This window comes from Saccopteryx leptura, chromosome 7, assembly GCF_036850995.1.
Source record: "Saccopteryx leptura isolate mSacLep1 chromosome 7, mSacLep1_pri_phased_curated, whole genome shotgun sequence".
NCBI classification, from domain to species: Eukaryota; Metazoa; Chordata; class Mammalia; order Chiroptera; family Emballonuridae; genus Saccopteryx; species Saccopteryx leptura.
The window spans coordinates 51,965,530-51,992,030 of record NC_089509.1 but is presented as its reverse complement, the minus strand read 5'-3'; the positions used below and the strand labels follow the sequence as shown (position 1 = coordinate 51,992,030).

At 37.0% G+C, this 26,501-nt stretch overlaps 1 protein-coding gene across 1 annotated transcript in view; it reads left to right on the top strand.

Moving 5' to 3' along the window:
• The window catches only part of LOC136378263 (sodium channel protein type 1 subunit alpha), a 142,795-nt gene that overhangs the window by 27,851 nt on the left and 88,443 nt on the right, over positions 1 to 26,501 (top strand). Inside the window, exon 2 of the mRNA XM_066344943.1 lies at positions 16,253 to 16,565. Coding sequence (XP_066201040.1) covers positions 16,302 to 16,565 — 264 coding nt within the window. The 5' untranslated portion in view covers positions 16,253 to 16,301. The remainder of the gene's footprint in view (positions 1 to 16,252; positions 16,566 to 26,501) is intronic.

The following is a 26,501-nucleotide window of genomic DNA, read 5'->3' as shown; positions in this document are numbered from 1 at the left end:
TGAAGACATGTTTTATTGAATTGTACATTTGAAACCTGTATGGTTTTATGAACCAATATCACCTCAATACATTCAATTAAAAAAAAAATACAGGTACTCCTTGACCCTGCAATACCAAGCTGGCGTATTTACTCAAGAGAAATAAAAAATATTGAATATGTTCATTTGTAAAGTAATAATAATATTTTTTAAAAGATAGTATGTTGTATTATTATTTGTTTAATCAATTTACTTATCTGGTCATTGATAAGTGGCTTTCTTGACAGATTAGTCAGCTTTGCTATATTAAACAACCCAATTTACCAACTTTCCTTTGGCCCTGGCACTTCTCCCCATGCATCTTCTTGTTCCAGGACCCAGCTGAAGGAGAAGCCTCTTTTTGAGACATGCCATTCTTGGGGCAGAGGAAAAAGAACAAGAGGTGGGGTGGCACCACAACATCGCCTTGAAAGTTTCTATTTGATTGAAGACTATGTTTGTGTTCTCACTTTCCATTGGCCAAAGCTAATCACATGGTCAAATGACAACAGGGTAAAAAAAAAATACATTCTGGGAACTCCATCTACCAGGAGGGCCTGCCAGTCACATGACAGTTGCTGGAGCTGTATTATCCTCTTACTAGCTGCAAGTGATTGAGCGTCTATCACAGTTGAATACCACTGAGGTGCCCTTTTATCCCCTTTAAGTCCTTAAGGCCCCTGTGCCATGCTTAGTGCGTAGGAGTTTTGAGTAAGACTAAGGTCCTCTCTAGCAAGGATCCAGCCTCCCCTCTGAGACTGTATTGCCTTCCCAAAGCACTGCCATCCCCTTCCCCATCTACACATTCTCACTTCTCACGTGTGCAGCTCTCTCCCCTGCTCTGGAACCTGTAACATCGTATTTCTATTGCCTTTTAAATTTTACCAAGAGATAGAAGAGCCTGAACAGGTGGTGGCACAGTGGACAGAGCGTCAGACTGGGATGCAGAGGACCCAGGTTCGAAACCCCAAGGTCGCCAGCTTGAGCGCAGGCTCATCTGGCTTGAGCAAGGCTCACCAGCTTGAGCCCAAGGTCGCTGGCTTGAGCAAAAGGTCACTCGGTCTGCTGTTGCCCCCCCCCCCCATTAAGGCAAATAAGAGAAAGCAATCAATGAGAGACTAAGGTGTCGCAACGAAAAATTGATGCTGCTCATCTTTCTCTCTCTTCCAGTCTGTCTGTCCCTATCTGTCTCTCTCTCTCTGTCTCTCTCTGTCTCTGTCACACACACACACACACACACACACACACACACACAAAAAGAGAGAGAGAGAGGAAGAAGAAAGCATGGACTCTAAGAAGCTTCTGTTTACTGTACTAAAATTTCTGAGATATAAAGACTTCACAATTCAGTTTGCCTGAACTAATAGAAAAAGGAAAAGATATAAGCAGAGCATGCACAAATTTATATTTAAGTAAATGATGGCACCACGTAAGGATTTTCTAATGGCTGAGTATCTCAGTTTAAGTATGTAGGAGACAGGCATTTCAGTACTTCATACTGTCAAAGCATTATTTTACTTATAAATGCATTAAGTGCAAGATAAATCTTATTGGATTGAGTGTTTTCTGGAGTTCAGGAATAAAACTGATTATGTAGTTAAGGCATGATCTGAAAAAGCAATTGTATATAATACTGGACCCAATGAATTATTTTGCCAAATAAAATTTACCATAGCTCAAAGAAAAATAGGATTAAAGTCAGGATAATATCTATTAGAACCAAATTTGTTTAGAAAAGCTCTGTGTGAAGCAAGAACACAAGCCACAACACCATATTTGTGGTCAAGCACATTATGGGAACTGATTTGAGTGAGTCTATGTATTCTTTTAAAATCAACAAATATTGCCTCCGGCAAATTTCCAAACAAGGATTATATTCAAAGTTAACTTCAATTGATGCTACTGGAATATTAGGTTCTTTTTTGTTTTTCTAAACATTTAATTTAATAATTATACAGTGAGGCAAAATATTATACATGCCCCAAATTGCACAACATTATAAATATTAATAAAGGAGTGATGTGTTATATAATCTTGGTTCCAAACATGCCTAAAATGCAGTGTTTTATCTAAGTTAATCACACAGTACTTTTTATCAAACTCCTATGTTAACTTTGAAGCAAATGTAGGTCATCTATTCAACAAAGTTATTAATTGTGTAGACAATTTGAGAAAAAGTAGCTTATTGATATTGAATTTGCAAAGGCAGTAGTGGATTGAATGAATTTGTAGTTCATAGTTTATTATTATTAGGATGTTCTGAAAAATGCTCTTAAAATATACAAATGCAGATGTAGACATACATTATGTATATGACCTTATTTTAAATGTAACCTTCATGTGGCATGAAAACTTAGGGGTAGATTATAAAGTTATTAAAGAATAAATGTTTTATGCTATTTAGTTAATCTCAATTATAATACTAAATATGGATATTATTAAAAGCCAAATGAAATACTTTATCATAAACATATCAAACTAAATTATTTCTAGGAAAGAAATTTATAAAACAATATTTCCTAGGCTTGTGAAATCCTAGGTATGGCAATTTAATTTATGGGTATTAGAAAAAGTGTTATGTGAGATCCCAACTTAAGAATACGTTTTACCTCGTTATGTGTATTATTACTGGCAGTGACAGTCTTTTTGTAAAGTGGGTGGCTGAAACACCAGAAAGTCAACTCAAACCCTTTCCACAAACTGCCATCCCCAAATGGTGTTTATTCCCAGAACAGCGAAGGGACTCAACCAGGAGCTGGCAGTCATTTCGGCAGGAGTCTGTTTTCTTCTCAGCATGAATATCAAACCAATTTAAAGATAGAATCACAGCCTGACCTGTGGTGGCGCAGTGGATAAAGCGTCGACCTGGAAATGCTGAGGTCGCAGGTTCGAAACCCTGGGCTTGCCTGGTCAAGGCACATATGGGAGTTGATGCTTCCAGCTCCTCCCCCCGTCTCTCTCTCCTCTCTCTCTCTGTCTCTCTCTCTCTCCTCTCTAAAAGTAAAAAAATTAAAAAATAAATAAATAAATAAAAATTCTCTTTAAAAAAAAAAAAGATAGAATCACAGATATGTGGATTTTTCCACCTCAAATTATATAGTATAAGGTGGCCAAGATACATAAATACTGTATGATTATGTTGTAACTTTGGTGTTAGGAAACCTTTGGAGAGGTAAAGAGGGACAGGTGAATTATATAAAATCATCTGCTAAGTTGATAACTAGCTGATTTAGCAAATTTTTAAAAGTTTTAGGAATAAAATATAAATCGACTGTGGAAATATAGTTCATCAGGTGTTTTGTGTTTCTCCAAGGAATGTAATTCATTGAGTGAATACTAGTTTACCACGGCTACTTGTGTTATAGTTGCATATATTTTATTTAAGTTTAAAACCATTTAAGTACGTGAAACTTATTTCAGAATTATTAGAGAATTGCGGGCACTGGTTTGGGAATCAGGAAATAAAATTTCTGATTCAGGTTTTATCATTAATAAGTTATGTGGCCCTGGACAGACCACATCTTTATTTTGGAGGTAGAAAGCACACAAATTCTAAATGGAAAAGTGTCAGCTTTACTTTGTCTGATTCACTTTGTTTTCTGTTAAGTGAAAGGGATAGATTAGATGATCTCTAGCTTCTCTTTCAATGTTTGCTATATCTTGATTTTATGATTTACTTATCTTTGTCTGATATTCTTAAAATAATTTACTTAACATTTCAGAAGCTCAGAGGTTGAGGCAAGAACTAAGTCTTCTCTTCCTAAAAGCCTATGTTGTAAACTCTAATGACCTGTTCCACATCAACATCAAAATACTATTACAGGGCCCTGGCCAGTTGCTCAGTAGATAGCATGTCGGCCTAGGGTGCAAATGTCCCTGGTTTGATCCCCAGTCAGTTCATACATGAGAAGCAACCATCTACTTCTCTTCTCTTCTCTCTCTCCATTCTCTCTCTCTTTTCCTCTCTTGCAGCCAGTGGCTCGATTGGTTCATGTGTCAGCCCCAGGCACTGAGGATAGCTCGGTTGATTTGAGCATTGGCCCCAGATGGCAGTTTCCGGATGGATACCAATCATGGCACATGTGGAGTCTCTTTTTATCTCCTCTACTATCACTTTAAGAAAAAAAAGAGAGAGAGAGAGAGTGAAAGAGAAAAAAATACTATTGCACTCAGGAGTACATATAGACTCTTGTCAGGAAGGAAACACTTAAAAGCTACAACCTGTAACAACTAAAGACAATATGTTTGGTTCATTCATCAATTAGTCAATTAATTTATTTCCATGTAAATTTTTTGCAGGGTCAAATAAGGCATAAAATAATAGCAACAGTAAAAGCTTGATGGAAAAGGTGAGAGAATTTTCTCAGCGATGTGAGAGGAAGAGAATGGAGAGGGGCAATTACTTCTAAGCTTTAGAAACAACATGAAATTTAAGGACATTGTGAAACTAAAAAAAAAAAAAAAAAAAAAATCCCATGAAAAGTTACTCAATTATGTTATTGCTCTCCTAAATCCACAATGGCACCAGAATGCAAAGTTGTGGATGTTGGAAGTCTCTTAAAGCAGTGGTCCCCAACCTTTTTTAGGCCACAGACCAGTTTAACGTCAGAAAATATTTTCACGGACCGGCCTATAGGGTGGGATGGATAAATGTATCATGTGACTGAGACAAGCGTCAAGAGTAAGTATTAGACAGATTTAACAAAGGGAATCTGGTCATTTTTAAAAAATAAAACATCGTTCAGACTTAAATATAAATAAAACGGAAATAATGTAAGTTATTTATTCTTTCTCTGTGGACCGGTACCAAATGGCCCATGGACCGGTACCAGTCTGCGGCCGGGGTTGGGGACCACTGTCTTTTTTTTTTTCTTTTTCTTTTTTTTTTTTTCCTGAAGTTGGAAACGGGGAGGCAGTCAGACAGACTCCAGCATGCACCCAACCAGAATCCACCCGGCATGCCCACCAGGGGTCGATGCTCCACCCATCTGGGGCATTGCTCTGTTGCAACCAGTGCCATTCTAGCGCCTGAGGCAGAGGCCATAGAGCCATCCTCAGCGCCCAGGCCAACTTTGCTCCAATGCATCCTTGGCTGCAGGAGGGGAAGAGAGAGACAGAGAGGAAGGAAAGGGGGAGGGGTGGAGAAGCAGATGGGTGCTTCTCCTGTGTGCCCTGGCAGGGAATTGAACCCAGGACAACTGCATGCCAGGCCGACGCTCTACCACTGAGCCAACTGGCCAGGGCCAGGGACCACTGTCTTAAAGGAAGCATTTAAATATCATCCCTCTTTCTCACATGGATCCTGAAAAAAGACAACAAACAGAGGACTAAAACAGAAAAGTAGCAGAGTATCATCTTATAACCTCACAGAAGTGTGTTTGGAAAATGTAGCCTTGTGTACAAACTCAAAAGTCCTGTTAATCAAACTTTGTGGAGTTAGGCAGACCTGCCCACTCAGGCCTGGGTAATCATGGCTAGAGGTGCTCCCCAAAAGAAGTAGCATAATAATTTACTTAGAAAAAGCCATGTTTCCTTTTTTTTCATTAAGTGAGAGGCAGGGAGATAGAGAGACAAACTCCCACATGTGCCCCAGCCAGGATCCACCCTGCAAGCCCCCTACCAGGCTATGCTCTGCCCATCTTGGGCCCCGGCTCAGTTGCTTACCAAGCAAGTTATTTTAGCACCTGAGAAGAGGCCATGGAGCCATCCTCAGTGCCCAGGGCCAACCTGCTTGACCATTTGAGCCATGCTGCAGGAGGGGGAGAGAGAGAGAGAGACAGAGAGAGAGAGAGAGAGAGAGAGAGAGAGAATGAGGGAAGGAGGTGGGGTGGAGAAGCAGATGGTCACTTCTTCTGTGTGCCCTGATTGGGAATCAAACCCAGGACTTCCACATGTTGGGGAAAAGGCCACATTTCTTCAAGTACAAAAACATTTAAAAGATTAAGATGGCTGTGTGAAATGCCTTGGAGAAAATGAAATGCTTCATTCTGAGCTATTGTAGATATTACTTTTTGGCTGGAAAAATACAGATGCCCAAAGCAGTCTGAACTGTGAGACCTCATGAGTTAAGCTTACATGAAATGAAGCTCTCCATCTGCCCTATGAAGGTAACCAAGACCATATTTCTCACTGAGGTACCTCAGAACCAAGTCTTTTGGCTGTGATACATGCTTACTCAAGTCCAATATGTATTACATATGTAATCTCTGTGAAAAGGAGATATGAAATATCCAAAAGCAAAAATCTCATCCAGAATGGAACATTTATTATAATAATAAATGTAATGAATTAGGAAATTCTTAGAAGTAATGCAGAATATTATTAGTAGTAATTTTTTATTTTACAAAGCTCCCCAAGAATGTGAAGTAATCTTAAAATATTCTAATACTACAACTTAGCTCCTCTTTTATATGTTTGATATCAAACCAAATGTATTGTTACTTTTATTTATCATTTGTATATCTACTACATTCCCCCCTCTTATTCTTCCTCCATCCACAATAATTATTATTGGTGATATTACTATTTGTTTTCATTCACAAATTCTACTTTGCTTTTTGTCCACTGAGGTATAGTTTCATTAATTAGGACCATTTAAAGAATTCAGTTGTAAATTTTTACAGTAGAGAGTGAGGGTCCCTTTCAAGTATAAATGGAAAACTCCTGATTTATTTCAATATTATTTAGCAAAGTACTGTATATACAGATTTTAAATATAACATATTCTTTTCTATAGTGTTTCTGACAAAATATTAATATTAATTGTATTTGACAATTTTTAGATACCCCATAAGTAAACTTATGTAATAGGTTTTTCATTATAATTAATGTGATATAAGGTTTATTTTTACTACTATTTATTTATTTATTTATTTATTTTATTTTCTGAAGCTGGAAACAGGGAAAGACAGTCAGACAGACTCCCGCATGCGCCCGACCGGGATCCACCCGGCACGCCCACCAGGGGCGACGCTCTGCCCACCAGGGGGCGATGCTCTGCCCCTCCGGGCATCGCTCTGCTGCGACCAGAGCCACTCTAGCGCCTGGGGCAGAGGCCAAGGAGCCATCCCCAGCGCCCGGGCCGTCTTTGCTCCAATGGTGCCTTGGCTGCGGGAGGGGAAGAGAGAGACAGAGAGGAAGGAGGGGGTGGGGGGTGAAGAAGCAAATGGGCGCTTCTCCTATGTGCCCTGGCCGGGAATCGAACCTGGGTCCCCCGCACGCCAGGCTGACGCTCTACCACTGAGCCAACCGGCCAAGGCCATATTTTTACTACTATTTAAATGTAAGTTATACTTATTATTGAAGAAATACTTTCATTAACCTCAGTATGATATCATTATAATATGGGTTACATTGCTCACATATAAATGTAATATCAGTGTCTGAATTAATTTATAATTTTATATACTATATTTGAAGTGATTGTGTTCGTCAGTGTAAAATTATTTTTTCTGTCTTCCTGGTTGTTTATTTCCCCAGTTGGTTCTGATAAGCAGTGATTAGGGAAATTTACATAAAAGACTTTCTCAAATAAACTATTTCTGAAGAATAGGAAGGCTTTTAGCAAAACATTTCTGTTTCTTCTATATAACTTCATTGACAATGATCTACAATGTGGCACTCCTTTTAAAAGGCACAGATTAACTACAATGGTCATATATAACTAACACAAACCTCTGTATAAAATATGAACATATACACATTAATGAAAGCATTAAAGGAGTGAAATGGGAAGAATGAAACCAAATGGATAATCAAAAACATACTAGATAGGCCCTGGCCGGTTGGCTCAGTGGTAGAGCGTCGGCCTGGTGTGCAGGGGTCCCAGGTTCGATTCCCGGCCAGGGCACACAGGAGAAGCACCCATCTGCTTCTCCACCCCTCCCCCTCTCCTTCCTCTCTGTCTCTCTCTTCCCCTCCCGCAGCCAAGGCTCCATTGGAGCTAGGATGGCCTGGGCGCTGGGGATGGCTCCTTGGCCTCTGCCCCAGGCGCTGTGTAGTGGCTCTGGTCGCGACAGAGCGACGCCCCGGAGGGGCAGAGCATCGCCCCCTGGTGGGAAGAGCGTCGCCCCCTGGTGGGCGTGCCGGGTGGATCCCGGTCAGGCGCATGCGGGAGTCTGTCTGACTGTCTCTCCCTGTTTCCAGCTTCAGAAAAATGCAATAAATAAATAAATAAATAAATAAATAAATAAATAAATAAATAAAAACATACTAGATAAAAGCAAGTGAGAAGAAAGTAGAAGTCATTTTATGGTATCAGGCAAAGTTGTTTGTAGAGGAAAGAAATTAAAGTGATATGAGGGTTGTGTAAGGTAATAAAGGGTTTAGTTTACTTCGAAATCTGGAATCAATATCTACATTCCAAATAACAAAGCATTAAACTTCAGAGAACAAAAGTTATAGGAATTACAAAAATAAAAAGAAACACATTAAAAATAGACTTTAATTAACCACTTTTAATTCATAATAGATCAAGAATTGAGACATACTGAACTTTATATCTAAAGCAAAGAATAAGCTTCTTTTCTGTGTTATAGGGAAATCATTTAAAAAACAAATTCAGCCTGACCTGTGGTGGCGCAGTGGATAAAGTGCCAACCTGGAAACGCTGAGGTTTCCGGTTCAAAACCCTGGGCTTGCCTGGTCAAGGCACATATGGGAATTGATGCTTTCTGCTCCTCCCCCCTTCTCTCTCTCTCTCTCTCCCCTCTCTATAATTAATAAATAAAATCTTTAAAAAAATTCAATTAGTACAAAAGAATATTATCAATAAATTCCAAGAAACAGAAATTATGTAAACTATATTTTTTAATTATAATGCAATAGAATTGAATATAAGTAAACTAATTAGTGGGGGGGAATTTATCATTTGAAAATTATAATTTATACATTTTTTATAATAAAGAAGAATTTGAAACCCGGGATTATTTTAAGAATTTTTAAATTATTTTTGTTTGTTTAGTTTTCCATAGAAGTTTTAAATAAGTTCATATAATTCTAAAATTTTCCTGTTATTTTGTGGGGGCTGCATCTAAATTAGTCATTAACTTAAGAAAATTTTATATCTTTATTATATTTCTATCTAAGAATAAGATATGTTTTTTCATCTATTTATATTTCTTTTCAGTTTATTAAAAACTTTAAAAAACTCATATTTTACATATGAAAATTTCATTAGTTGTATTTCCCCTTTTAAATAGACTTTTTTGGGTTCATAACAAAATCAAATAGAAATTATAGAGTTCATATATATGCCCAGTCTTCACAAAGCACAGTCCATTATCAGCAGAAGGGTAAACTTGTTATACTGACGAGCCTGCAATGACACACATCATTATCACTCAAAGTCCATTATTTACATTAAGGTTCACTCTTGGTAATGAACATTCTATGGGTTTAGATAAATGTATAATAGCATGCATCCACCATTATAGTACCATACAGAAAGCTTTCACTACCCTAAAAATCCTCTGTGCTTTACCTATTTATCTTTCCCTCCTCCCAACCCCCGGCAACCAGTGATCTTTTTATAGTCTCCATAGTTTTGCCTTTTTCAGAATGCCATATAGATGGAATCATACAGAATGTAACCTTTTCAGACTGATTGGCTTCTTCCACTCAGTTTGTTTCATAGCGTATTAGCTTATTTCCTCTTAGTACTAAATAATATTCTATTGTCACTATGTACTACAGTTTACTGATCCATTTATCTACTGGATGGCATCTCGGTTACTTCCAATTTTGGCAATTATGAATAAAACTGCTATAAACATCCATGTGCAGGTTTTTGTGTGGACATAGGTTTTAAATCATTTGAGCAAACACCAAGGAGGGAAGTTTCTGCATTGTATGAGAAGAGTAAGTTTTGCGGTGTAAGAAATTATCAAACTGTTTTCCAAAGTGGCTGTACCATTCAGTGGCTGTATTGCATTCCCAAAAGCAATGAATGAGACTTCCTATTCAGCAACATCCTAGCCAGCACCTGGTATTATCAGTGTTCTGGATCTTGGCCATCCCATTAGGCGTGTGGTGGTATTTTATTGTTGTTTTAGTTTGCATTTCCCTGACAACATGATGCGGAGCATCTTTTCATGGTACTTATTTACCACTTGTCTGTCTTCTTTGGTAAGATACCTCTCAAGGGCTTTGGACCACTTTTTAACTCAAGTTGCTTGCTATTTTTGAGTTTTGAGAGTTCTTTGCATATTTTGGCTGAATCCTTTATCAACTTTGATTTCGCAAATATTTTCTGTGGATTGTCTTTCTATTTACTTGGTATTGTCTTTCACAGAGAAGATGCTTTTAATTTTAATTAAGTCTATTACTTCTTTAATGGATTCCTTTAGTGTCAGTATTCCTTTAATGGATTGTGCTTTCAGTGTTTATTTAAAAATTCATTGCCAAGCCAAAGATCATTTAAATTTTATTTGAATTTGCCTTCTAGGAGTTTGATAGTTTTACATTTTATATTGAGGTCTCTGATCAATTTTGAGTTAATTTTTGTGAAGGGAGTAGGGTCTGTATCCAGATTTTTTTTTTTTTTTGCATGTGGATATCCAGTTGGTCCAGCATTATTTTTGCTTTATTGTATAGCCTTTTTCCTTTTCTCAAAGATCAACTGACTATATTTATGTGGGTATTTCTGGTCTCTTTATTCTGTTCTGTTGCTCTGTGTATTACTTTGTTAATGCCACACTGACTTGAATACTGTAGCTATATAGTAAGTCTTGAAGTAGGGCAGTGTCAGTCATCCAACTTTGTTCTTCTCCTTCAATATTGTATTGACTTTTCTTGGTCATTCTTCTCTCCACATAAACTTTAGAATCATTTTATTGATTCTAAATAACTTGTGGGAATTTTGATTGATATTGCATTGATCAATACGTCAGTAGACCAATAGATACCAAGTTAGAAAGATCTCACATTTCAATAATATTGAGCAGCAAATATCTCTCCATTTATATAGATCTTTGATTTTTTTAATTAGTTTTATAGTTTTCCTTATATAGATCTTGCACATAATCTGTTAGATTTATATCCAAGTATTTTATTTTGTGGGATGCTAATATAAATAGTTTTATGTTTTTAATTTCAAATTTCATGTTCATTGTTGGTGTATATGAAAGTGATTGACTTTTGTATATTAACATTGTATCCTGCAACCTTGCTATTATTGGGTATTAGCTCTAGGAACTTTTTGTTAATTCTTTTGGATTTTCCATATGAACAATTATGTCATCAACTACAAAAATACTTTTATTTTGTTTTTCTCAATATGTATACCTTTTCTTTCTTTTTCTTGTCCTATTATATTAGCTAAGACTTCCAGGATGATATTGAAAAGAGAGATGAGGTGAGACATCTTGCTTTGTTTCTAATCTTAGTAAGAAAGTCTCTGTGGTTTTCTCATTGTATGATATATTTCAACAAGTCTTGTTCCTATAAAAGAAGTCTATTGAACTTTTTATGTTACTTTTTAACTTAGACAACTTCATTGTCTTACTGCTTGTAGGATTTTTTCAATGGTGCTGTTGAGGGTTTTTTTGGTCATATAATCCTATATATGTAAATAATTATAATTTTACTTCTTTTATCTTTATATTACAAGAATTAATCATTTCCCATATTTAATTGTGTTGGTTTATAACTCCAGAAAATTGTTAAATAATAGTGCTGATGTATATCTTTAATGAAAATATAACTAGGGTTATATTATAAAGTTTGTTGCCAACTTTAGAGCTCAGATAAATAAATATGTATTTATATTTTTAATATACTGTGAAAGTGGCATTATGTATTGGTGGAGAAAAGTTATTTATTCAGTAATTAATGTTGGAACAACTGGAAGAAATGGCTTTCTTCCTCACTTCATAGAGAACTCAAAGTCCAAAGAGGTTACAAATTTATATTTATAAAATAAAACCATAACACTGTTAAATGTTCAAGAAAACACAATATATGATATGTTCCTTCACATCTCCAGGAATATGGTACTTTCCTAAGCATGATATAAAATCTAGAAACCAAGGAAGAATTAAAGTAAGATCATCATATAAACATTTTAAATTGTTTAATTAAAAATTTTAAATCTGTAACACAAAAAGATCATAAAGTCAGAAAATACATACTTTTTATAAAGTCCCCACATCACAAAATTATATGGCTAATGCCATATCTATAAAGGTGCTATAGATTAAAAAGGAAAATAAAATGAAAACATGAGTTCTTTAGGCAGTCACTGAAAAAAATTAAAAGTAGCTCTTAAACATATGAAAAAAAGTTTAGCTTTTCTCATAGTAAAACAAATGCAAATTAACACTATAATATGACTTTATTTTTGCCCTAATCAGACTGAAAAATTTTAAAACCTCATAAAAATATTATGAGGTTTGGATGTAGAACACACACTGTGTTACATTCCTGTCAAGAGAATCAATCCATGCAAGTTTCATAGAGATTATTATGCCATTATACCATAACTAAAGATTTATTTTTGCACAAGCATGTTTACTTTTAAAAAGTAATACCATAAATAAATTTACATATATGTGAAAGTATATGTATAAAATATATTCATTGCAGATTTATTTTCAATAGCCAAATATTATTAACAATTTGAATACCCATGACTGGGGAGTTGATTCAATGGATTATGGTACTTTCAAACAATTGAAAACCATGTAACTGATAAAAAAGAATTGAATCTATAAAAACTGACAAAGAATAAACTTTAAAAATATATTTTTTAAATTAAAAACGCAGGGTATAAAACTGTATACAGAAAAATACTGTGTATATGTCTTTTTAAACAGAATATGTGTATGTTTGCATATGCTTATGTGATTAGTGTATACCTATTGCATAACTACTATAGAAAAATAGAGACAAATAACAGTGGTTACTTCTGGGAACAGGCTTTGAGTGTTGGAGAACAAGGTGAAAGGAATAATTTACACGTATTTTTTGTTGAATGTTTTGAATTTATATCACTTAAACATATTTTTATCAAAAAATTAATTAGTCTTTGGCTGGGTAGCTTAGTTGGTTAGAGCATTGTTCTAATATGTCAAGGTTGTGGGTTCAGCTCTGGTCAGGGTACATACAAGAGCCAATCAATGAATGCATAAATAAGTGGAACAACAAATTGATGTCTCTCTCTCTCTCTCTTTCTCACTCTCACTCTCTCACTCTTTCCTCATTCCCCTTTCTCTAAAAATCAATTAAAAAATAATTAAAAACAAACACCATATATAACATTTCTGTCATAGTACTTTCCTTGTGAGAAAATGCACCAATTTTTTTGTTCATTTTTTGTTTCATTTTAATTTTTTATTAATTTTAATTTATTGTGTTAATATGAATTCAAGTGTCCCACTCAATATAATTCCCTCACCCCCACCCCTTGTCCCGCATTGCCCGCCCCTCCCCCTTTCCCTTTGGGATTTGTTGTCCTATTATCTGTATCTCTGTGTTATGTATATATAATTTCACTAATCCCTTCACCTTCTCTGATCCCATCCCCTCATCCCCCTCCCTCTGACCACTGCCCCACTGGTCTCTGTGATCTCTCCTCTGCCTCTATTCCATTCCTCAGTTCACTTAGTTCATTAGATTCCACATAGAAGTGAGATCATATGATATTTGTCTTTCTCTTTCTGGCTTAATTTATTTAGAATAATAATCTTCAAGTCCATCCATGCCCTCTGAAAAGGTAAGATTTCCTTCTTTTTCACAGCCACATAGTATTCCATTGTGTGTATGTACTACAGCTTTTTAGTCCACTTGTCCACTGACAGACACTTGGGCTGTTTCCAGATCTTGGCTATTGTAAACAATGCTTCAATGAACATGGGAATGTATATCTTCTTTTGAATCAGTGATTTGGTATTCTTAGGATATTTTCCTAAACATGAGATAGCTGGGTCAAAGGCAGTTCCATTTTTAGTTTTTTGAGGAAACTTCATACTGTTTCCCACAGTAGTTGCACAAGTCTGCATTCCCACCAGCAGTGCAAGAGGGTTCCCTTTTCTCCACACCCTTGCCAGCACTTACTGTGTGTTGATTTGTTAATGAGCGCCATTCTGACAGGTATGAGGTGGTATCACATTGTGGTTTTAATTTTCATTTCTCTGATGATTAATGGTGTTGAACATTTTTTCATATGTGTATTGGCCATCTGTATGTCCTCTTTGGAGAAGTGTCTATTCAGTTCTTCTGTCCATTTTTAATTGGATTGTTTACCTTCCTGGTGTTCAGTTTTAGAAGTTCTTTATAAATTTTGGTTAACCTATACTTTCATTTCCAAATAAATAAATGCCATTATTTTCTTGATGCCTTATTGGAGAAGTAAAGTTTTCTTTGATTTAAATTTATTGATGTGCCCTCCTGGGCAAGTAGCTCAGTTTGTTAAAGCATCGCCCAATATACCAAGGTTGTGGGTTCGATCCCCTGTTTGGGCTCATGGAGCAAACAACCAATGAATGCATAAATAAGTGGAAAAACAAAGCAATGTGTCTTTCTCTCCCCTTTCCTTCCTCTCTCACTAAAATCAATAATTTTTTATTTTACATTTGAGTTTCAAAATTATTGATGTAATTGTTTTGCTTTTTCAGTGATTGCAGGTGGATTGTAAGAACTTCTGAAAAGTTTGTTAGATAACGGACTAAACTGAGGGTACAAATTTTGACTTGAATCCCTCTTTCAATCTGGTCACCCACTGAAAAATATGATCAAAAACCTTACAGCAATGAAAACCTCTTTCAATGAAATTTGAGGTCCCTATAGTATTCTTCACAGAATAATTATAGTTGCAATTTTATTATTGCAATTCATATACACCAAAGATGCAATTAACTGTGTCATAGCTTGCTGACTTTAATGAGTTAATGTAGTGTCCAAAGAAAACCTGTGGCCAAGTAGTAGCTTAGGCTCTGGGAAGTTTTGGCTCAGTAATACCTGTGAAATTTGAGCTCATATTAAGTATGCCTGAAAACAATACATTTGGGATTTGGCCTCTGGCATTAGATCAGGTTTGACTCTGCTATCTGGATTGAGAGTTTTGCTTCAGGTTTTCATTATATGTTTAGGACTATAGTATCAGCAAGACTGTTATTATTGCTTTAGTGAAAGAAAACAAAACAACAACAACCACAAAACAGTGCAGTTCCTATTGAGCACATGGTATCCTGTCTTCTTTCTGGTCATTTTTTCTAGACGTAGGAGAACCTTGCTGTTTCCTGTATCTCTAGCTATCTTCTTCCACCACTACCCAATCTAGTAATTTCTTTTTAGTCTAATATTTCTCTCTATTTTAGTCCTATCAATGACATTTGTCCAGTCTTGACTTGTCTTTTTGTATGTGTACAGGTAAGCCAACCCCAGCATGGCAAATGACACAAGCAGCTCACAGTCCTAGGTGTCTCAGTTTCATAATAGTTGAAGGACAGCAATGACTATCCACCTAGTTGGTCATTAAGGCTGGTTGTAGCAAAACATTCTGACCATGTTGGCCCGGAGCCATTTGTCAGAGCAAGAAGGTTGGGTTTTATATTCTCTTAGAGACAGCTCCCTTTCCACTTCATCCTGTTGATGAGCTAACCATTGTCTCTATGGGGCTGCTTCCCCATCTGGCTATCTTACAGAGTGAACAGCCCATTAAGGACATGTTGGTATTTAGCCTAATGTACTTTAAATAAGGCTAGATTTGAACCTCTTTCTTAATGCCTGGCACAGATCCTGTACCTGCAATTTACAAGAATGAATAAACATCATTTGTACACTTAACAAAATCCTAATATAAACCATATCTGTTAAGCCAAACTCATAGAAGCAGAAAGTAGAATGAACAGTCGTTGCCAGGGCCTGGGTTAGGAAGAAATGGGGAGTTGCTATTCAAGTCTACATCTGTGCCAGTATTATATCAAGGACTTGTACACTTAGGGTTTGCTGAAGAGTAAGTTGTCACTTAAGACAAATTAGTGATTTTTTTCTCTACTCCCAAAGCAACTGGAGTAAGTGCTAAAGATATGTATAATTCTATACCTATAGTTAATAGTAATCTTACTTAAAAATTTTGTTAAAATGTTACATCTAATGTTAAACGTTTTTACTGAGAATTTATATGTAGTAATTACATTTCAATTTAATTGGGAAAAATCAATCTTCTAATATTTAATGCAAGAATTTATAAATATTAAATCTTTTAATCTTAAATTTTAACATTCTTTTTTTTTAGGACTTTCATATGCAGAGTAAATGGTAATTAAAATGTGCAGGATGACAAGATGGAGCAAACAGTGCTTGTACCACCAGGACCTGACAGCTTCAACTTCTTCACCAGAGAATCTCTTGCGGCTATTGAAAGGCGCATTGCAGAAGAAAAGGCTAAGAATCCCAAACCAGACAAGAAAGATGATGATGAAAATGGCCCAAAGCCAAATAGTGACTTGGAAGCTGGAAAGAACCTTCCTTTTATTTATGGAGACATTCCTCCTGAGATGGTGTCAGAGCCGCTGGAAGACCTGGACCCGTACTATATCAATAAGAAAGTGAGTGTTTTTTTATCAGGCATATTTTGCTGCTAATTGCCTATTGCATAACTTGGACATTTATAACATCAACACAGGCTGAATTAGTACAGTCTTAAGTATCCTTCTGTTTAAGAAATAAAACATGTTTGCATGTGTTTTATGCACACACATGAGAAATTAATTGATCATATCATAATAGCTGGAGCTGTCCCAAATGCACCATGACAGATAGTTAATAACAAATATAAGTTATAGACAGCTAATTTATAAATTCTTCACAGAGATTGTATTTACTATAGAATTTTATGTGTTTTCTACAATTGAAAATCTTGGAGCTATCACAATTATAAAGACATAAAAAATATTATTAATTTATTATGGTATGAAATTTAATGCCACAGTGTTTTCAATTTTTATTACATGTTATATAAATAAATCAGTTAATTTCTGAAACATTGCTATATAAACTCCAATTTTTAAAATTATTCAATTTTTTGCCTGACCAGGCAATAGCGCAGTGGATAGAACATCAGACTAGGATGCACCCAGTTTCAAAATCCCGAGGTCGCTGGCTTGAGCATCGGATCACCAGCTTGAGCGCGGGGACCTGGCTTGAGCGTGGGATCATAAACATGACCCCATGGTTGCTGGCTTGAACCCAAAGGTTACTAGCTTAAAGCCCAAGGTCACTGGCTTGAGCCCAACATTACTGGCTGTAGCCCCCCAGTCACAGCACATACGAGAAAACAATCAGTGAATAACTAAGGTGCCACAGCGAAGAATTGATGCTTCTCATCTCTCTCCCTTTCTGTCTGTCTGTCCCTATCTGTCCCTCTCTCTGACTCTGCATCTGTCAAAAAAAAATATTCAATTTTTGGTAAAAACACTTATATTGGTAAAAATGAACAAAAATATAGTATGCAGAAGAACATAAAAATATTTTTAATATTTGCATTTTCTTTACCATTACTTGAAATGAATATCTTGTATTAAGCACCCATCCTTTCATTATGACCAAGATTTCACCAAACCAAGAAAAAAAACCTGCAGAAAAAGTCAAAGAAGATTATTTTATTGATTTTAGATTGAATTTATGATTAGTTAATTTGAAGCATTTTATTATATTTTTCATCTGACAAAATACATTTTAGAACTTTTGATGTAAGTGTAGAGCACAAAGATTATAAGTAAGCAAATTAAATAGTTTAGTTGAACATGGGCCCTAAATATCCGAGATATATATCTTTTGCTGGCATAGCTCTTGATAACATGCAGTTAGTCCTTATCAAATGCCTGTTGGCAATTTTAATATGTGGATTTGAGACAGTTTTGTAAATCACTTCTCATTGCTATAGTTTTAAGATAAAAACTACCCAAAGGGATGACTGACACTATGTTAGTTTACTTTTTCTTCCAACTTTTAGGATATGATTAGTTTAAATGTAACACACTTCCTATTTTAAATAATTGTTGTTGCCAATTTTACAGCAAAGGAAAAGATAATAATTTTCCAAAGATTTAATTTTTCTTTATTTATCACTTATTATAACATAAAATTGCCAAATCTTAACAGGTAGTAGATTATTCTTTTCATAACTGCACTTTATGATTAAATCAGTCATTTGGAATATAATTTTATATGCTACCTGAAAAGCTAAAGCCCAAATTAAACAAACTATGAGGGGTTTATTTGTATAAGGAAAGTAAAAATGCAGATCATTCAATTATTTAAACATCTTGACTTGTTAAAAATCACTTTATTGTTGAAGTAATGACTGCTGTGTTCTAGACAGAAATTCATTTACCCCATAAAGTATGTTAGTTTATTAGTAGACTTTGGACATACTCATTATACTTAAAGACTGCTGTTATTATGGGTTAGAGCAGTGGTCCCCAACCTTTTTTGGGCCACTGACCAGTTTAATGTCAGAAAATATTTCCATGGACCGGCCTTTAGGGTAGGACGGATAAAGGTATCACGTGACCAAGACAAGCATCAAGAGTGAGTCTTAGACTGATGTAACAGAGGGAATCTGGTCATTTTTAAAAAATAAAACATCGTTAAGACTTAAATATAAATAAAACGGAAATAATGTAAGTTATTTATTCTTTCTCTGTGGACCAGTACCGAATGGCCCAGAGACCGGTACTGGTCTGCGGCCCAGGGGTTGGGGACCACTGGGTTAGAGGGCTTGACCCCCAGAAGGCCTGTCGCTACTCCCAGACGCCCAGCCCTCATCTTTCCTGTACTAATCACCCTCTAAAAATTGTTAAAACCACTGAGTGTCTTCAAACAGGACTGGAATCTAGCATCCCAGCTCATATGCTGCGTCATTTGTGAACAATAAGTGAATGCTTTGAGGAAGACCAAATGCATGCTGACAAAAGCACCGATTCTTTATCATGTAAAAAACAGATCATCTAATCAAACTTTTCCTTTAAATTAAAGAGTTTTCAGACTGATAAAAGTTGTTATCTTGAGAAGACGTCCCAAAACAAAATGATTGGTTTGTAATGAGTGATATATAATAAAGGATATAAAGGCAGATGAGAACAAACCCTTTTAAAAACTTAAAAGAAAGGTCTTAAAACAGTGTGAAAGGCCAACTCTGATGAAATAATCAATCAGCCAGATTCTTGTGCTAACCCTTATAAACTTTGTTAAATTCACATTCAAACTCATCATTAACATCTTCTATCTTTATCTTCAAATGCACATTGTTAGAGAAAGGAAAAACATTTTGGAACAAATCAGTGTGTAAGTAGAATAACTTGATAAGAAAAATATTGTTATCAGGAAAGCATTTTCCCCAAGGTAAGGCACAAGCATTGCTTTCACATTGAGCTGACATCAAATGAGTCTTCAAATGTAAATCATTCAACAGCAATGCAAATGAAAACTTTTGCAGGACTGAAGTCCTTCAAAATTAATATGGCATGCTTAGGACACCTGATTGAGTTATGTGTTTGAGATTTCATTATTTGCATTTGCATTTTTTTATTTTTGTATTTTGTATTTTTCTGAAGTGAGAAGGGGGGAGGCAGACAGACAGACTTCTGCATGCACCAAACCAGGATCTATCCAGCATTCCCACCAAGGGGTGATGCTTGGCCCATCTGGGCTGATGCTTTGCTGCAACCAGAGCCATTCTATCACCTGAGGTGAAGGCCAGGGAGCCATCCTCAGCACCCGGTCAACTTTGCTCCAATGGAGCCTTGGCTGTGGGAAGAGAAGAGAGCGATAGAGAGAAAGGAGGGGGGAAGGGTGGAAAAGCAGACAGGCACTTCTCCTGTGTGCCCTGGCAGGGGAATCGAACCCAGGACTTCCACACACTGGGCCAATGCTCGACCGCTGAGCCAACATGTTTTAAAACTTTCTCTGGTTGCCTGTGCACAGTTTTCTAGTCTTAAATTTTCTTTCATAATGTGTTATTTTGTATGAAGGAATAGTCTTAAATTCTTAATTAGTTTGCTCTGATTAGAGTTGAAATGCTTTAGCAATATAATAACCTTTTTAAATTAATACATTTTTCTTTTCACTTTTGATGACTAATTTTATTATAGTGACTTAAGTATCTGACATTGGCATGGTGACTTTATTAAAACAATACAGTATACATACACAGTACTTTGGCATAGCTATAGGGTATAATAGTGGAGATGTCACTAGGGAAAATGCTTTTTAGAGTGAGATTTTCCACTATTACTATATTGGGAATGTAGATTTTATTACCAGAGTGATTTAGAATATGCAAACATTAGTTAGGCCAGTGACTTCTTAAGGTTTTACTGAGATATAATAAATAATGTGTCATTCATATCTATACACAAAGTCTCTAGTTTCTTTCTTAATATATAGAAAAAAAACAAAGCAAAGCTACTATAAAGATGGTTGCAGAATCTATTCTTTTTGTTATTCTTTAGATTAAAGTACACATACAGTGGTACATTGAGATATGAATAGACCAACATATGAATATTTTTAAGATAAGAGTTGCGACTAGGTCCGTATTTTTGTTCAAGATCTGAGTGAAATTCCGAGATACGAGTTGTGATTTGGGAAGCTGCCACTAGTTGGCGCACGGGTCCAGTATTGGCAGTTTGATATACGAGTTGACTGACTTACAAGCTCGGTTACAGAACGAATTAAATTTGTATCTCAAGGTACCACTGTATAAGAAATATACTTTATATAAATATATATATATCACATATATGCAATATAGGGAAACATACATATAGAATATGTGTGTGAGTAATAGAAATGACACTAAGCTTTCTGTGATCTTCCACAAAGACAATGTCAGTGAGTTTAAGGAAATGTCACTGCCAATGGTATATGTCCAGATGGCATATTCCCACGTATTTTTATCTTCTTTGGCCCAGTTTAAAATGTGCAAATTACATAATGTTAAAAAATTCCACTCAAATTGTTAAAGTAACATAATCTGTGATCAGCAACACTGTAGTAATAACTGAAGAAACAGTAGCACCCATTTCAAGAGCATTCCTGGTGCATGGAAGCATTAGCTTTCTAGACCTTTGGGGGCTTTAAGCCTGCAGAAGTCCAAGGCAAGAACTAAGGAATAAAGTAGTGCTATCAGAATACTGTCATAGAATTTTCCACCCCATGTGAGCTCTGGTCCAGTGGTCTTTGGAATATCACTCAAAGTTGGGTTCCTTTTGTTTGTTTATTTACTTTAGGATTGTGACAAGGCACATTTTAGCTGTGAATGCACCTTTTTATTTATTTTTTTACCTTATATGATTTTTTTCATAGTTATCTTTCATAACTTGAGTTAATTTTGTACCATTTGGCTATGCATTCAAATTCTTCACCCACTCTTTATTACAGAAAGCTTCTCCCATCTCATGTTCTTCTTAAAATTACAGATGACTCACTAGTACCATGGAAGGACATAGCCCTTTGACAGTAGGATAGTGTACTGGAAATAGAATGAGGTATTTTAAATCTGTAGTGAGACTGGATAAGTTTGTTAATTATGGAATGCAGAAATGATCCTTTAAAAATGTACTTTTACCTTGATTGTCTCAGGGACTATTTAAAAAAAAACTTATTCTATCTTTTTTCAGCTTTTTTGAAAATTATGCATACTCTCTCTTTACTGGGCCTGTGCGAAAAGTCATACATAAATTTATTATTTAAATTCATGCCTGGTCTGTCACTGCCACATGAATTTTTTAGTTGTTATATTGGCTAAAGAGAGTTATTTGCTTTGTTTTTAACTGGGTTTAGGGAGTTTTTCTTGGAAGGGTAATTTAATAAAAATTAGAAAAGTGGATGGTAATCAAAAACTTATGGTCCCTGCCCTGGCGGGTTGGCTCAGTGGTAGAGCATCGGCCTGGTGTGCAGGAGTCCCGGGTTTGATTCCCAGCCAGGGCACACAGGAGAAGCGCCCATCTTCTTCTCCACCCCTCCCCCTTTCCTTCCTCTCTGTCTCTCTCTTCCCCTCCCACAGCCAAGGCTCCATTGGAGCAAAGTTGGCCCGGGCGCTGAGGATGGCTCCATGGCCTCTGCCTCAGCACTAGAATGGCTCTGGTTGCAACAGAGCGACGCCACAGATGGGCAGAGCATCGCCCCCTGGTGGGCATGCCGGGTGGATCCCGGTAGGCCGCATGCGGGAGTCTGTCTGACTGCCTCCCCGTTTCCAACTTCAGAAAAATACAAAAAACAAACAAACAAACAAAACTTATGGCCCCATGAATTATCATATAGACATTCCCCAGTTTACAACTTTTCTTTGTGTGTCATTAGCTCCTCTAGAAGTACGTCACCCAGTTTCTCCCTCACATCCAAGACAGTATAGTTGACTTACAATGTTTTCCCTTCCCCACGCATTAGTTCTTCCTTAAGCCCCTTTTATTGGGTCATCTCCAAATATGTCTCAGGAACAATCCCAAAATGATATTGGTGAGAAAATAATGGTTAGCATTTTTTGAGTACCTGCTGTATTTGTAAAAGTCCCTTCAAAGTAACCCGAATGCAACAGAAACTAGTTTAAAAACAAAACAAGGGAAGACATGTAAGGTGAATCTGGTTTTAACATCTAAGGATCCTAAAACATCATCAGGACACAGTCCTTGTCCATTTTTGGTTCCACTTTTACCTATCCTAGCTACATTGTAGCTCGCCCTTCCCACAAGATGGCAAAGATAGCCACCAGTAGCACCAAACTAGCCTCCTACAGCCCAGCAATTCCAAGAAAAAGAGCTCATTTTCTCTTCAGAAGCTCTAACCTGAGCCCTGGAATTGGTTTTAGTTAGGTCACATGGCCTCCTCTGAATCAATCTGTGAGCAAGAATTTGTGATGATCTCATTGGCCAGAGCAGTGTCACATGTGAATCTGTGTTGCCAAGAGGTGGGTCAGCTTCCCAGAAGCCACAAGGGCAGACAATGGCACAGTGGTTTTCCTGAAAGGAAAAGATGGGGACTATTAAAGAAAGTACTTCTGAATTCTATACGCTGTATAGTTCTTATTTAATCCACACATTCTTCCAAGAGAGTTTTGTCTATTTAAAAATAGTGAAACTGAGCCTGGCCTCTAGTGGCCCAGTGGATAAAGTATCAACCTAGAATGCTGAGGTCGCCAGTTACAATCCCTGGGCCTGCCTGGCCAAGGCATATATGGGATTTGATGCTTTCTGCTCGTCCCGCCTTTTCTTTCTCTCTCTCCTATCTAAAATAAATAAATAAAATCTTTAAAAAAAAATTTTTAAACAATAACGAAGTAAAATAATTTGCTTAAGAACATTAAGGTATTAAGTAACAAACTAGATTTTAACCTGATCTTTTAGCTTCCATGGCCCATGGTCCTGCTACTTTGGGTCTGCAGTGGTACTAATGACAGCAGGGGGAAAGACAAGTCAGTGACAGAAGCTAAGTAAGGTGTCCACTTCTCCAGCTGCACACCTTTTCTCCCAGCGTGGCGGTGTCTCCACAGCTGACGGGCCTCAGTATTTCTGCTCACTTCGCAGCATCCTCTGTCTTTGTAAAAAATAAAATCTTAGAGATTCAGTGGGTCTGGATCAGCTTCTAAAATTATTACAAAATTACATTTCCCACTAAATTCTAGTTGAATTATAAGCACTTTTCTTTTTTTTTTTTTCCAAAGAGGACAGATTCAGGAAAGTTCAATTGTGTGCCTCTATAAAGAAATGGGAGAAGTGTCATTCAAATTGGGATCTGAAGGACAGAGGGAGAAGAGAAAACAGACTTCCAGGGGATGGGCACAGACTATCAGATGATTTTTACTGCAGCTGGACTGTACTAAGTAAAAAGAGAATAGGATGAGATTGGACGGTGGGCCTGAGACAAGGGAAAACACACCTTTTAGTAGGCTTAAAAAGTTTGAAGTTTAAGGCCCTGGCCGGTTGGCTCAGTGGTAGAGCATCGGCCTGGCATGCCAGGGACCCGGGTTCAATTCCCGGCCAGGGCACATAGGAGAAGTGCCCATTTGCTTCTCCACCACCCCCCTCCTTCCTCTCTGTCTCTCTCTTCCCCTCCTGCAGCCAAGGCTCCATTGGAGTAAAGATGGCCCGGGCGCTGGGGATGGCTCCTTGGCCTCTGCCTCAGGCGCTAGAGTGGCTCTGGTCTCAGCAGAGCGACGCCCCGGAGGGGCAGAGCATCGCCCCCTGGTGGGCAGAGTGTCGCCCCTGGTGGGCGTGCCGGGTGGATCCCGGTGGGGCGCATGCGGGAGTCTGTCTGACTGTCTCTCCCCGTTTCCAGCTTCAGAAAAATACAAAAAAAAAAAAAAAAAGTTTGAAGTTTAAGGTCCAAACGAATTATTAGGAGGTTTTGGGTCGGGGAGTGACATGTTGCACTTCACATTTTAAAAGATCAGGTTAGGAATCTTTCTGGGCACTCGTTCTAGATTTTTGACAATGAAGAGGGAGACTAATGAATGGGATTGGAATTATTTTGGAGGTGTACCATTTAAATATCAGAGGGAATAAACTAATGGCATTATTTTCTAAATAATGGAGTTTGGGAGGGAAGTTACTGAACAGAAAGAAAAGTTCAGCTGTGAAAACTGGCACTGCTTTCAGATACATAAGTGTTCATATGTATATATATTTAAAAACCAGAAAGACTCACATTTTAATCATTTAATCCTTGTATTGATATGGCACTTTAGACTTTATTACAGGCATTCACATGTTTTATTTTGTTTCATCCTCAAAATAGTACTATAATAATTTTCTCTTTTCTGATGTAACAATCAACATAAAAGAATTTCCTCAAAGTTCTCACATAAGTATGCACCAAAACTGGTTCTTAAATTAGTTTTTTCCAGTCAATGAAAAGTTAACTAAGCAAGTAGTACTGTACGACACCCACGGTGCAGGATAAGATAGAGAGAGAGAGAAATATTTGCACCTCAGAGCTTAGCTTTTCACCTGTGGTTATAGTGGTTTCCCTCTGTCTGGGGGAGAGGCACAGGCCTCCGCAGCCTTGGCTGATGAAAGCTCAGCTGGTACCTCGTATAGGTCTGCACTGGCCCCTCCCCCACTGGCTCACCTGCTACAGCCCGAGGACAGCAATTACACAGACTCCTCTCTAGGTACAAATTCTTCCTCTTTGCAGGTACTTAAAGGAAAGAAAGAAAAAATGACTGTGAGGCATTGAGCCCACAGACATGTTTTGTTGATTCGAGCAATATTGTTTAAAATTTTGAATTCATTTCTGAGACTTATAAACCTGGAGGTTATATACACACACTCATTCATACATGTGCACACACACATATAATCTTGCATATTTAAGATCTCTGATTTGCATACCAAAAATCAGCAGTTCCCTCTTGCCACCTAGCTTCTGTGAACATTTAATTTGACTGCTGGCTTAAAGAGCACCTGTGTAATTAGGTGAAGGCTGTATGTGAAAGCTTGGTGGGCCTCAGGCAGGTAAGTGCCACGGGTTGTTCTTTAGGTTCATTATCCCTATTCTGAAGGGAAAAGCGAATGCAACTAGGAGAGAAAAAAGCCTTTTTAATGTTGCATACTCACTTCGGTCAGGTAGAGAACCTGTCAGAAAGCTTACCATCCCTCAGTGAGCCTGAAACGGAGGGCAGCCTTGGCCTGACTCCGCAGGTTACAGCAAATAGGCAGGGAAGTAGGTGAGACTGTTGAGAGAAACCACAGGAACAAAATAGAACTAGATGTCAGGGAATTTCCCCAGTCTGAAAAATGTCCCCAGAGATATGTAAGAATAGGAATCTCTTGATTTCCTGTGCCATTCTTTACACCCAAACCTCTGAAGCATCTCTACTTCTGCCACACGACTCTTTTCTACCCCTCCCTTCTGGAACCTCTTCTCAGCGAGCAGCCTAGAACTGAAAAGCATTTGATCTCACTTCTGGAAGAAGAGAGAACCAGGGACTTCTCCTAGTCCCAGTGCCAGGGCAACACCAAGGAAAGAGAGGTGTGCCCTGCCCTACAGCCCAGCATAGTACTCTGATGTGGGAAAATATGTCTCAAGTTCTAAATAGTTGACTCCCAAACTCGCCTTTGGAACACAGTATATGTGCAAGTTGATAATTGCTTGTTTTAAAATGTGAAGATTAGGCATAGATTTGGTAACCAGGCATAAGTTTAATAACCAATAGTGTATTCTTCAGTTTTCTATTGTTCATGATTGTTGCTAACCTTTTTCTGTTACTTATAGCTTTTGCCATTTAATCCATGTGTACAACATGGTCATTGATAATTTGGGCAAAAAATTACTAGTTAACCAAAACAGATTCACAACCCTGCTCTTGCAGAACCAAATTGTTCTCTATGTCTATGGGTTTTAAATAAATATTTATATATTTTTTGCTTAATCTCTTCACCTTTTTATTTTTTAAAAACGTGGATATTAGAATATTTAAAATTATATATGTGGTTCATATTTTTAGTTCACATAATGTTTATATTGGACAGCTCTGTTCTAGT